The sequence below is a fragment of the Lycium ferocissimum genome, chromosome 8 (assembly GCF_029784015.1).
Source record: "Lycium ferocissimum isolate CSIRO_LF1 chromosome 8, AGI_CSIRO_Lferr_CH_V1, whole genome shotgun sequence".
In the NCBI taxonomy this organism is placed as follows: domain Eukaryota; kingdom Viridiplantae; phylum Streptophyta; class Magnoliopsida; order Solanales; family Solanaceae; genus Lycium; species Lycium ferocissimum.
The window spans coordinates 32,202,763-32,215,209 of record NC_081349.1 but is presented as its reverse complement, the minus strand read 5'-3'; the positions used below and the strand labels follow the sequence as shown (position 1 = coordinate 32,215,209).

The 12,447-nt window shown below is 32.4% G+C and overlaps 2 protein-coding genes across 3 annotated transcripts; both read left to right on the top strand.

The window, feature by feature from the left end:
• Positions 1 to 1,583: 1,583 nt before the first annotated feature.
• Positions 1,584 to 4,411, top strand: LOC132068065 (uncharacterized). Its single transcript, XM_059461528.1, has 2 exons — positions 1,584 to 1,665; positions 4,128 to 4,411. Exons 1-2 carry the CDS (start codon positions 1,615 to 1,617, stop codon positions 4,383 to 4,385), a joined length of 309 nt encoding a protein of 102 aa, XP_059317511.1. The 5' UTR covers positions 1,584 to 1,614; the 3' UTR covers positions 4,386 to 4,411.
• A 2,730-nt stretch (positions 4,412 to 7,141) lies between these two features.
• LOC132068064 (tyrosine-protein phosphatase DSP3-like) lies at positions 7,142 to 10,461 on the top strand. 2 transcript variants are annotated; one of them, XR_009417307.1, is made up of 6 exons: positions 7,143 to 7,653; positions 8,458 to 8,551; positions 8,667 to 8,721; positions 8,948 to 8,991; positions 9,953 to 10,319; positions 10,369 to 10,461. XR_009417307.1 is itself a non-coding variant. In XM_059461527.1 (5 exons), exons 1-5 carry the CDS (start codon positions 7,508 to 7,510, stop codon positions 10,205 to 10,207), a joined length of 594 nt encoding a protein of 197 aa, XP_059317510.1. In that variant the 5' UTR covers positions 7,142 to 7,507; the 3' UTR covers positions 10,208 to 10,461. The 2 variants fall into 2 exon arrangements, 1 of the variants encoding a protein (XP_059317510.1); XM_059461527.1 differs by having other exon boundaries at positions 7,142 to 7,653; positions 9,953 to 10,461.
• Positions 10,462 to 12,447: the final 1,986 nt, after the last annotated feature.

Genomic DNA, 12,447 nt, shown 5'->3' with positions numbered 1-12,447 from the left:
GGAAGATCCAACAACCTTTTATGGACCCACCATGTAGTCTGAACAACAACCTTCATTTTGTATTTTCAAAAATTTCCCTTTTATTTGAGGATATGTCCATTAGTTTGAGGGTATGTTCAAAATGATCCTTTACCTGGCATTTTAACATTTTGAACATACTTTGTTTCTATGATACGAAAATTTCAAATGAATTTTAATTTTTCATTTTTAAAAAATGTACCCTTTTTGTTTTTAAAGATTTTTTGGATAGGTTCAAAATAGTCCATTCTTTATTATGAGGTATATTCAAAATGATCCTTTACATTATAAAAAAAAATATTTAATATTTTGAACATGTTTAAACAATTAGTTTTCTAATAATACTCAAACTATGTAATTATATCTTCGACTATTTTCTTTATGAGAACCTATCCTTAAATCGCAATATAAAAAAATTTTGATTTTGATATGGTAATTGGTATCTATCATATCATGCCCACTCCTACCTCAAACTAAGAGACTATTTTGAACCTATCCTTAAACATGAGGGACTATTTTTGTCATTTTCTCTTCAAAATCACTGACTCAAACTAATTGAGATTTGCATTAAGCAAGATTCATAAAAGGAAAAAAATGTCTTACTAACATATTTTACTCTTTCAGGACTTTCAAATATTAAAAATTTCTTTGATTCAATTAATTTAAATTCGTGTTGGTAGAAATTCAAGAAAAAGTACTTTTGGGTAAAGATGAAAATATCTTATTTAACTCATTGACATCCCTCAACAATTAAATATTGTGATTGAGTTTTAGAATTTATAAGAAAACTCATTTTTCTAATTAAATTTAAGTTATAGGCATTATTTGTACAACAAATATCACAATAATGAGATTACTAAGTACAAGTAAATCTCTGATAATTTTCAGTTATGACTGAAAAATGTAAAATAAATAATAAAAAATTAACAACTGTGTGACCCAAACCATAAAACTCATTTCACTTTCCTCCTCTCCCAAATTTTCCCTTCTTTTCTCTTTTCATTTCCAATCACAATTTCCTCTCAAGAAATTATGTCTAAGACCACAATTCTTCACAGTTCAATACCTCTTCAACTACTTTATTTATGAGAAAATCAAAAACCCCTTTTGCAGAAAAATCAAGAATCACACTAAAAGTTTCAATCTTTACCCCCAATTTTGTGAGATATAGCAGAAAGACCCCTTTTTTTTGGATAAAAAAGAAAAGAGAATATGTCTATTTTTAGTGGGGTTCTTTTTCCCCTTCTATTACTTGTGTTCTTTGTAATTTTTAATGGAGCCAAAGTTTCCCATGTGAGTTCTTTCTATATTTATTGCTTCATAGAATCCATCAATTTATTTTAGTTGTTTTGCCTAAACTTTTATTGTTAAGGTGTTAGTTGTTTGACAGTAAAGAAAAACTGTTTGAATTTTTTTTTTAGTTTTGCAGCTATGTGTTGTTAAGAGCTCAGTCTTGAAAGTGTTAGAGATAAAAGTTGTCAAGATTGAATTTTGTTTAGAAAATTTGAACTATTTTTCTTTTATGAAAAAATTGTGTCTAAAGATTGAATTTTGCTGCTTTGTGTTGCTGAGAGCTCAGTCTTGATAGTGTTAGAGATGACAGTAGCAAGAAAAACTGGAAAGATTGAATCTTTAAAGAAATTTGAGGTTTAGTTTTGCTGCTATGTGTTGCTAAGAGCTCAGTCTTGAAAGTGTTAGGACAATAAAAGTTGTCAAGATTGAATTTTGTTTAGAGGATTGAACTATTTTTCTGGTATATATATATTAATACTAAAGATTGAATTTTGCTGCTTTGTGTTGCTGATATATTTGATAGTGTTAGAGATGACAGTAGCAAGAAAAACTGTAAAGATTGAATCTTTTTTAGAAAATTGAGGATTAATTTTGCTGCTATGTGTTGCTAAGAGCTCAGTCTTGAAAGTGTTAGAGATGACAGTAGCAAGAAAAACTGGAAAATTTGAATCCCTTTAGAAAAATTGAGGTTTAATTTTGCTGTTATGTGTTGCTAAGAGCAGAGGCGGACCCAAATGGAAGGGTCAGAGTGCACGTGCACTTTTATGTATATATATATGTGTATATACGTTAAATTAGTATATATTTAATCGCGTCGGAAATTGTCTTTCACGTTGGTTGCAAGCTGCTTCATTGTGTTAAATTATATTTTATTTTTAGGAAAACAATAAGCGTTAAATGAGCTCGTTTAGATCTTTCATTTGCTTCACTGTGTTAAATTTTATTTGTTACACATATTTGACCTATATACTTGTATTTTCGCCTAAGTTGCGCGGACTCTTCACTTTCGTTATCCGTCGTCGTCTCCAAAAAATTTGCACTACTTTTATGTTAAAATAATGCACCGTATTTTTGAAGAGTCCGTGCAACATAGATTTTCGCTATTGCTACGCTATTAGTGACCGGTCCGACAGTGTTAGAGATCCCAGTAGAAAGAAAAACTGGATCATTAAAAATTTTGTTAGGAAAATTTATGTTAAAACATTTGCTGCTGTTTTAAAATGCTAAGAGCTCTCGCTCAGTCTTGAAAGTGTTAGAGATGACAGTAGAAAGAAAAACTGGAGTTATTGAATCTTTTTTTGGAAAATTGAGGTTTAAATTTGCTGCTGTTTGTTGCTAAGAGCTCAGTCTTGAAAGTATTAGAGATGACAGTAGAAAGAAAAACTGGAAAGATTGAATCTTTTTTAGAAAACTGAGGTTTAATTTTGCTGCTATGTGTTGCTAAGAGCTCAGTCTTGAAAGTGTTAGAGATGACAGTAGCAAGAAAAAACTGGAAAGATTGAATCTTTTTTGGAAAATTGAGCTTTAATTTTGCTGCTTGCTAAGAGCTCAGTCTTGAAAGTGTTAGAGATAAGTCAGATAACAGTAGAAAGAAAAACTGGAAAGATTGAACCTTTTTTAGAATAATTTTGCTGATATGTTTTGCTAAGAGCTCAGTCTTGAAAGTGTTCGGACAATAAAAGTTGTAAAGATTGAATTTTGTTTAGAGGATTGAACTATTTTTCTGGTGTTTTGACTATTAAAATTGTGTGTAAAGATTGAATTTTGCTGCTCTGTGTTGCTAAGACTCCTAAGAGCTCAGTCTTGAAAGTGTTAGAGATGACAGTAGCAAGAAAAACAGGAAAGATTGAATCTTTTTTAGAAAATTGAGGTTTAATTTCTCTGCTATGTGTTGCTAAGAGCTCAGTCTTGAAAGTGTTAGAGATGACAGTAGCAAGAAAAACTGGAAAATTGAATAGAAAAATTGAGCTTTAATTATGCTGCTATATATCTTGATCGAAAAAAGAAAAAAAAAATCTTGCTGCTACATATGTGTTGCTAAGAGCTCAGTCTTGAAAGTGTTAGAGATAACAGTAGAAAGAACAACTGGAAAATTGAATCTTTTGTAGAAAATTGAGCTTTAATTTTGCTGATATGTGTTGCTAAGAGCTCAGTCTTGAAAGTGTTTAGGGACTGATATGAGCAAATAGGAGTTGTAAAGATTGAATTTTTGTAGAGGATTGCTCTATTTTTCTGGTGTATGACTATTAAATTGTATGATCTTTTCTTCTAAAAGGTTAAGCGGTTAGAGATGTACACTTCTATTTTCGTAATTATATCTTAATACATCTTTTCATGTGCGAGTTTGATTCTTTTTTATGGGCTGAGCATAGGAAAATGGGCGATGACGAAACTTGAACCTAGGAATTCTGGCTGTTTTGACATTTGAATTGTGTGATTATAAGGGCCTATTTGGACATGAATTTTTCTCTTAAGTATTTTCAAAATATTGTTTGGTTGCACATTAGAATGATCTTTTGTTAGTTTTTGTCCAGTTTTTCAAGTGAGGTTTTTTCCCACTCATAAAGCTTCAATTTTTTTTTTCCCAAGTGCAATGCATGTCCAAGAAGAATTTCAACTTCCACATACCATTTTTCAACTAAAACTTCAAAGAAATACTTTTCTTAAAATATCACTCAATTCATATCCAAACGCCTATTGAAATTTGTTAAAGAGATAGCAGTTTTGGTACTTGATTATGTCTTCAACAACTGGAGTGACAATAAAACTGTAAAAGATTGAATTTTTTACTGAAGTTTGGACTATTTTTTTGTTAGGCAAATGGAACTATGGTGTCAGCAAAGCCAGTAATGGTGCCACAAATTGAGGAAAAGATGATGGTGATGCTAAATGAGACTAGGAGAAAACTTGGCAGCTTTCAGATTTGTGCACTTTGCACTTGCTGTGGTGGGGATAAAGGATACTGCTTGCCCACTTCTTGTTGCTATGCCATCAATTGTAATATACCAAACAGGCCTTTTGGTTTCTGTGCTTTCACTCCTAAAACTTGTAATTGTCTTGGATGCCATCTCTAATACTGAAATCAAAGCATCTTTCTTGATTTTTTTTTCTACTTTTTGGTTTGTAATGGTGATGTCTAGGTCCGTTTGCTCGCAATTTGATTGTTTCACTGAGTATCTGATACCTTCCACCAAAGACAGGTACCGGATAACTCTTGCTATAAAGACTTAGGCAGATAAAAAGAAATCAAAGTATTTCTCTTTCAATGAACTATGTTGCTTGGGCTCTCTAAAAAATGCATCATTTTTTAAGGATCTAACACGCACCCAACGACATTATTGAAGAGTCCGAGCAATAAATTTGTGCACTTTGCGCATCCTGTGATGGGGCCAAAGGCTGCCGCTTGCCCTCTCCTTGTTGCTATGCCATCAATTGTAATATACCAAACAGGCCTTTTGGTTTCTGTGCTTTCACTTCCAAAACTTGTAATTGTTTTTTCTAACGATAATTCTGAAGTCAAGTTTTCCTCTCTTTTTTTCGATAACACTTTGACTTTATTTTGCATTGAAGATTCTATCACCTTCCACCAAAGACAAGTAACAAATAACTCGAGTCCATTGCTTAAACGGTTTTTGAACTATTGGAAATAAGTGAACAAAATTACTTTTCTTTCTTTTGTATTAATAAAGGTTGTTCAAGTAGGGAAGTGCTATAGCTCTTTAATAACGTGACACTTGATTTTTTTAAGCCAAAAACCTCATATCCGACTCATAAAATCTCTTTATATGCTAAGCAAATGTCAATCAGTGAGGTGATAAAGTTCACTTAGTGGGGTTGATTATCAAGATTGTTATATTTTAGTGATGTTGATATATATCAACATTATTTTAAAATAATGTTTTGCTTAATGAGGATGTCGATGGGGTGCTCATGGGATAAAGATATGTTTCTTATCTGAATGTTTGGGTCATTAGTTAAGTCAAGACTTTAATGCACACAGAGTTTTGTGATGTGGAAATAGCATTGTCAGATCCATTTCATTGCTGTCAGATTGACTATTTCTTTATTGATCCTATGGGTCTAGCAGTAAGAACATAGCGTGTGATGTGTAGACGTCCATCACGGATTCATACTACGCAGATAAAAATAGGGATTCTTTTGTCTATGTCCCTTCAGCCAAACTTAATTACCGGCAGTAGCTCAAATATACAGAACCCATACATGGATATGTATATTATACATATAGTATATGTATATTTAAATATAAATATATAAATCCTACACATTTATTGGCCATTTTATAAACTAGATCACCCAAAAGTGTTGAGTTGTAATTTACCCATAAAAATATGGTATTTAAATAGAGAAGAACAGAGGACAGGTTCATTGTCTGCGAAGATTTAAATCGTGCGCCACTAGCCCTCGGAAATTTCTACAATATCAAAAGTTAGTATTTCCCTTATAGTCATAGCAACTGGTCAATTGAGCGAGGCTGAATTGAACCTTTTTCATACTGAGTCTATTTTGTTGGTTATAATTGATGTTGAAGGGGTCTTCTTGTGATATGTTGTCCATATCTGATAAATGATAGCCCCCACAAGTCCTAGCTGTGGAAAGAAGGGGACTGACCTACCAATTCCGGGGGACAAATTAAGAATTTAAATGATTAATTTTCATATGTCTTAGTTTTAGTGTGTGAGTTGAGTTATTCGATACATATATTGATGAAAGAAATCATCACTTAGTAAAAATAGTTAAGATGCACACAAATTTATCAAATACCACAATTATTTAAAAAAAAAAAAAAATGAATGAAGGTGGGAGTTATTTTGGAGTGGGGTGAGGGGTGGAGGAGAGGTGGTCCAATTAAATCTGAATCTATTGTCTAAACCATGTGGTTTGTGGCATGTGCTGCTTAGTGACAATAAGGAAAATTTGCAGCTTCTCTTTATAATTATAGCTGATAATAATTTAATGTCTCATCATATTACTGTAAAGTCATTCAACTTATAGGTATCTCAAAAAATAATTATAGTCAGAAAATTATCTAAATCTCATCGGAAAATCACATGTGATTTTGCGGTGAGATTTACTATGATATTATAAGAATCTAATAATCCAGCACAATAATATTTTATGCATGCTTTTACATCTAGCATTTAATATTTAAGTCAAAATTTTGAAGTGATCGACACTTTCAAATAATACAATAGCCACTTGAGCTTGACTGCTTGACTTATAAATATTTTATTACTAAAAACAATTTTAAAAAGATTTTTTTCAAAAAATATTTTTGCTAAAAGCTGATTAGCCATGTTTGACAAATTAATTTAAAAAGTTTTTGAAAGCATAGTGTTTGAAAATCGTTTTAAAAAGTCTTCTATGTGTAATTTTTCTCAAAAATACTTTTCAAAAAAGTCTTTTGGGCAAAAAATTATTTTTAACAAAAAAAAATCTTTTCATCGACATTTTCTCCCAAAATAAACAACTTTTTTTTAAAATAATCACTTATCGAAAAATAAGTTTTTGACTGAAATAGTTTACGCTATTATTCAATATCTCGTTCAAGAAGAATTTATTTTTATTAAATTTCTTCTCTGATTATTATGACCTCAGAAAAATCAACTTGCCATGCAAAATAAAACTACATATATAATCTCAAAAAGTGCTGATTGTGACCACTCAATTCTTTTTTGTTTCATTTTCTTCTACATATCTGGAAACAAACATTTACACGTAAGAGTAATATATGCATGATATTTTCTCTTGGACATGATAATTCCTAAAGAAAATAAACATAATTTAGTTAATTTGAAAGGTCAAAAACAATTGGATAGTGTAGGGGGGCACTTTTTAACGTAGCCAAGTGGACATATTATAGTTCTATAAAAAACTTGAACCAAATCCACAAGAATTTCAACAAAAAATGAACTTTTTCAGTTGAATTATTAGAAGAAACTTTATCCCAGAATTCCACACGACAACTTAAACATTTTCTTGATTTTAGTTGAAGCCTTTTCTCCGTGACGATTCACATAGCCGACTTCAACTTTCTTGGAATTAAGGCGTAACTCTAACTTTCTTGGAATCGAGTCATAATTCCAAATTTTTTAGATTGAGGTGTAATTATTGTTATATTGTTTTCTTTGTGAAATTTGTGAGATTAAAGAGCAGCCCAAAAAAAAAAAGTAGACAAATGGATTTGATTTTGCATGAACAGGAAGGTATTTTGGTGCCACCTATAAATTTCTCAGCAGTGGAAGATAGTTGCATTTACAGATCTGGATTTCCTCAGCCCTCCAATTTCCCATTTTTGCAGTCACTCAATTTGAGCTCTATCATGTTAGTCTCTCTCTATTTATTTATTTTTTAATCAAGTTTATGTTTTGTACACTAATAGTGAAAAAAGTTTTATACTGTTCGATTAAGTTGACCTATAACAATAGTCGGCTCTCTGTATAAGTCTGACATGGTAACCTAGAAAATAATTGTGTATAGTTGACTCTTCATAGCAAGTCTGATATAGACTATAGTAACTTAAAAATAACTTTTTAGATTTTAGTGTAGAAGTCGTTGTTGTTGTTGTTGTTGACGTTGTTAAATTTTAATGTAAGTGCATATATAAGTTAAATTTCCCAAGAAGAGTGGAAGAGAGGAAAAAGGGCCTTTTGTCATTGAACTTATGTTTTGTGCACTGACGCACTATTTGATTAAGTTGGCCTATAACAATAGGTAACTCTTCATATCAAGTTTAATTTATTAACTCAAAAAATAGAGTAATAATATGTTGTAACCAGTGGCAGATCTAGAAATTTATACAAGGAGATTCAACAGTAACAGTTTTTGAACAGTTTGCCACTTCACTGGAATTTTCTGGTAGTTCAAGGCGATTCAACAACGTATATATATATGACCAAAAACATTGGTTTTTGCCCTATTTGCACAGTATAATTTTTCAATAAAAACCTATAAGTGCATATTAGTAAAATTCTCCAAGAACAAGAGAGGAAGAGAGGAAAAAAAGGAATAATCTTCTTGAATATCAATTTCTCATTCTTTTTTTTTTTTTTTCCAAGAGTTTTTGAGTTTGTTCTTATATCATTGTGAGGAATTAAGGATTAATTTATTTTTCTCACTTGTTTATAGATGTTTGTGTCCAGAGCCTTATCCTGAAGAGAATTTGGATTTTCTTAGATTTAACAAAGTAAAGCTTTTCCAATTTGGAATGGATGGCACTAAGGTATTAGTTCATTTTGCATCTTAAAAGATGTTGAGATTCATGAATGGACTATACTTTTGTTTCTATTCTCTGAGTTAAAATACTTGGTTGAAAAGTTGAATTTTTTTCTGTATAGGAGCCATCAGCTATGTCGAGAAGTGCTATAACAGAGGCTTTGAAAGTGCTAACTGGTATACAATCTTTAGCATTCTCTTAATCATGTTTTTAGACCTATAATTCCAGTCTATGCTGCTCGGACTCTCCAAAAATACTACCGGGCACGTGTCAGATCCTCCAAAAGTAGTGCATTTTTTGTAGGATCCTACATGGGAGAAATGTAACTTTTTTTGAGAGTCCGAGCAACATATATAGGTTCTAGTTTATGAATGTTAACTTTCTTTTCGTATTTGTCTCCAGATGTTAGAAACCATCCGGTTCTTATCCACTGCAAGCGCGGAAAGGTGCATTAAGTTCTTTCGTTTTAGTTTGAGCAGCTCTTAGATGTGTATTTTTATATAGTTATTCGTTTTGGTGTTTACACTTACCTTGTTTTGTTACCTTTCCATTTTGTGCAATTTATGCCTGCTTAGGAAATTTATGTTTTGTTAATTTCTATGTTGCTCGGACACTTAAAAAATGTTGAATGATCCTCCATAAGTAATGCATATTTGGAGGAACCGACACGTTATGTAGGATCAGACACGGGTGCAGCAACAATTGTGGAGAGTTCAAGCAACATAGGTTAATAGAATCCTCATACTGCTGCAGAATATTGAAATGATATTCTCATTAAGTTGCATTTGAATCTGAACTATTTCATTGTCTGCATTGTTTACAAATCCAAATGGTTATCGCCTTTTCTTTTCTCTATTTCCAGCTACGTTGCTTGGATTATCCAAAAGCATTGCCACAATCGTGTTGGATCCTCCAAAAACGCACTACTTCTGGAGGATTCGACACGCACCTGGTGAGATTTTGAATGAGTCCGAGCAACATAGATTTACAACATCCTACTGATCCAGCTTTCTGTATCAAATGGAGCTTTAAGTATTTGATTTCTCTTTAAAGTCTGGAGTGCTAGGCTCTAACAATAATAAAAAGCTTTAAGTTCTATACACTGGCAGTACAAAAGATATTTACATAATCAGGTCACTTTTAGGTAATTAAAGGAAAAAATGTTAACTAACCTGCTATAACTGGTATTACACTGATTCGGCAAATATCTCTTACACTGTCAGTGCATATAACTCAAAATCCTAATAAAATATCCTTCTTGATATAGAGGCTAGAAGGACTATGAACTGTTTGGATGTTTAAACTTGAATCTCATCCGATTTGCTTTCAAGTTCAAATGAGCAAAACCTTTTCTTATTCCCTACTCTTGTGCTATGATTATAATGCATAGTATTTCTGATCCTGCAGCATCGAACTGGTCGTATTGTTGGTTGCCTAAGGAAATGGCAGAGTTGGTGTTTGTCTTCCGTGATGGACGAGTACAAGCATTTTGCTGGCGCGAAATGGAGGGAAACAGACGTGAGATTTCTCGAGACTTATGATGTTTCGTGCGTCAGGCATTGCCTTGAGAGCATTATCTACACATACTATGGTTCAACAAAAAGGCGCTTGCTATATATAGAAGAAATTCTGCAGAAGCCTCAGTTGACTTCTGTTCTATAGAGGGATTATCCGTCCTTTTATTTTTTGGCAGGGATTGGATATTCTTTTGTTCTTTCAATTGTAAAAATCCGTTCCATATGTCATGTAAGTGAAAAGTTCTGTTAGGTTCTTAGTAGCAATCGGCGACATCTCCTTCTTTACTTCACCAAATGGTCTTGTAGCTTAAGCTTCATTGTATTTTTTACAATACTTTGGATCTATCTATACCAAACTTTGTTTGACAAATAACTTAATTGACAGTACTTATTCTTCCTTTTCATTTCTTCTGAAAAGAAAAAAAAAAAAAAAAACTTGTTAGTTTATGGACTTCTTTTTCTCTTCTCCAATATCCTTCAGAATTCAGAAATTTTCGTTGGTTGTCCTTTTTTTGGGACGGCTGTTAGTAAATGACCTTCTTTTTATTTATCTTGCAACTTATGGACCTTTTAGACACCATGGTCTAAAGATATCGTTTGAGCAAACTGAAGATCTTATGAGAAAACGTTCCACGATCTAAAATTTTGTAAGTTATTGAACGTCTAACGTTTTGTCTATAAGGTTGAGCAATATATGAGCATATATTGACCCGAGTCTAATGTAGTCCGAAATGGTAATTTCTTAAGGACTATATTTTGCACAACTTTAAAAATAGAGACAAACTCTAAGCAGTGGCTAAAAGTACAAGAAAACTATATCTCGAAACATATCAGGCCTGTGATTTGGGATCAGACCAGTAAATCATAACAAACCAATAAAGAATGTGGATGTTTTGGTCTAACTAAATGCATCTTAATGCATATTCAGGTCTTAAAATCTTGCAAGTGTACATCAGTCTTTTAGTATTTGCACTTACCAAGTTGTGCAAATTGACACATCCTATAATGCTCCACTAGATAAAATATAAAAATATTATCAGCCTTTTATGAGCATGCTTTCTTTCTGCCAATGTATGAGCTGTTTCTTTCCCATTCTTAGTGCTCTCCTGATGTTCAGTTCAATTGGTTGCCAATATCCGGAGTTTGAATTAACTGGACATTACATATTATTTTATTTTATTGAGAGTTCTTCTTTCCTGAGTCGAGGCATCATGTCTTTCGTTTATGCTTTGCACTATTTGTCTTACTGTCCAGCTACGGAAACATCTTTATTATACTCGCTACTTAAATTTTTTGTCGGACAAAAAATAGTTCATACACGTATATGTTAAAATCTAGGATGATTCTTTAGTTCACAGACACACAAGAGGTCAAATTCCGATTGTTTTGAAAGTTACAACTAGAGAGCGGGCTTATTCTTCTTCTGGGGAGACAAAGTCGCCTCGCATGTATGTTAAAATGAGTAGTTTTTTAAGGGATTTATCTAAAGATATTTTTACATTAGCATTTTGGTAGGGCTGGGCATATTTTGGTTCAAACCCAAAAATCCGACCGAACCGAACCGAAGTTAATTTCGGTTTCGGTTTTTCGGATTATTCGGTCCGGTTCAGTTTAAATTTATAAGATTTCAATAATTCGGTTTTCGGTTTATCTGAAAATTTAATTCGGTTAAACCGAAAAACCGAATTTGAACAAGCCACTTTTTTCTTGAAGCATAAATATTTTGGGCTTCTGCCCATAAATAATAAACTAAAGAGGCCCAAATCTCCATTCCCTCTGTCATATCTCTTGGATTGTAGAGAAGATGTTGGCTGATAAACAAGAAATACTAGTAATAGAGGACTTAAGTGAAATGTGGGGAAAAGTTCTGCCACTGCATTAATTTGTATTTTGGCTGATGAAGTGATTATTATGCAGTCAACACTTCTACTGTCTCACACCGAGCTCTATTAGGATTTTCTGGAATGATGAAGTATCGGCTTGATGCTTAACTATGTCAAACAGTCTGTTTTTCTATTGATGTAGCATTTGATATAACCAACATTCTGCACCTCCTATTAGCTTCCGAAAGAACTGCTAGGAGTCCTCATAAATATATACTAGATACTGTTCTACATGGATTGTCATCTAGTTATTATAAAAACAACAAACAAAACAACAGCATACCCAGTGGATTTTATTAGTATGCTATGCTTAAATTTTATTCCTGTTTATGTTGGTAAAATTCAGTGTGTTTCTGCTTTTTCTTGTTTGTGGTTGAAATGGAGATGTAATGTTTTCTCTCGGTTTTTTTTTGTTTTTTTTCGCATTCAAAGGAAGAAGTTATACCTCAACCTCATTGAGCCCCTTCAAGTTCTTCATTAGTAATATAAAATGGCTCCAAGG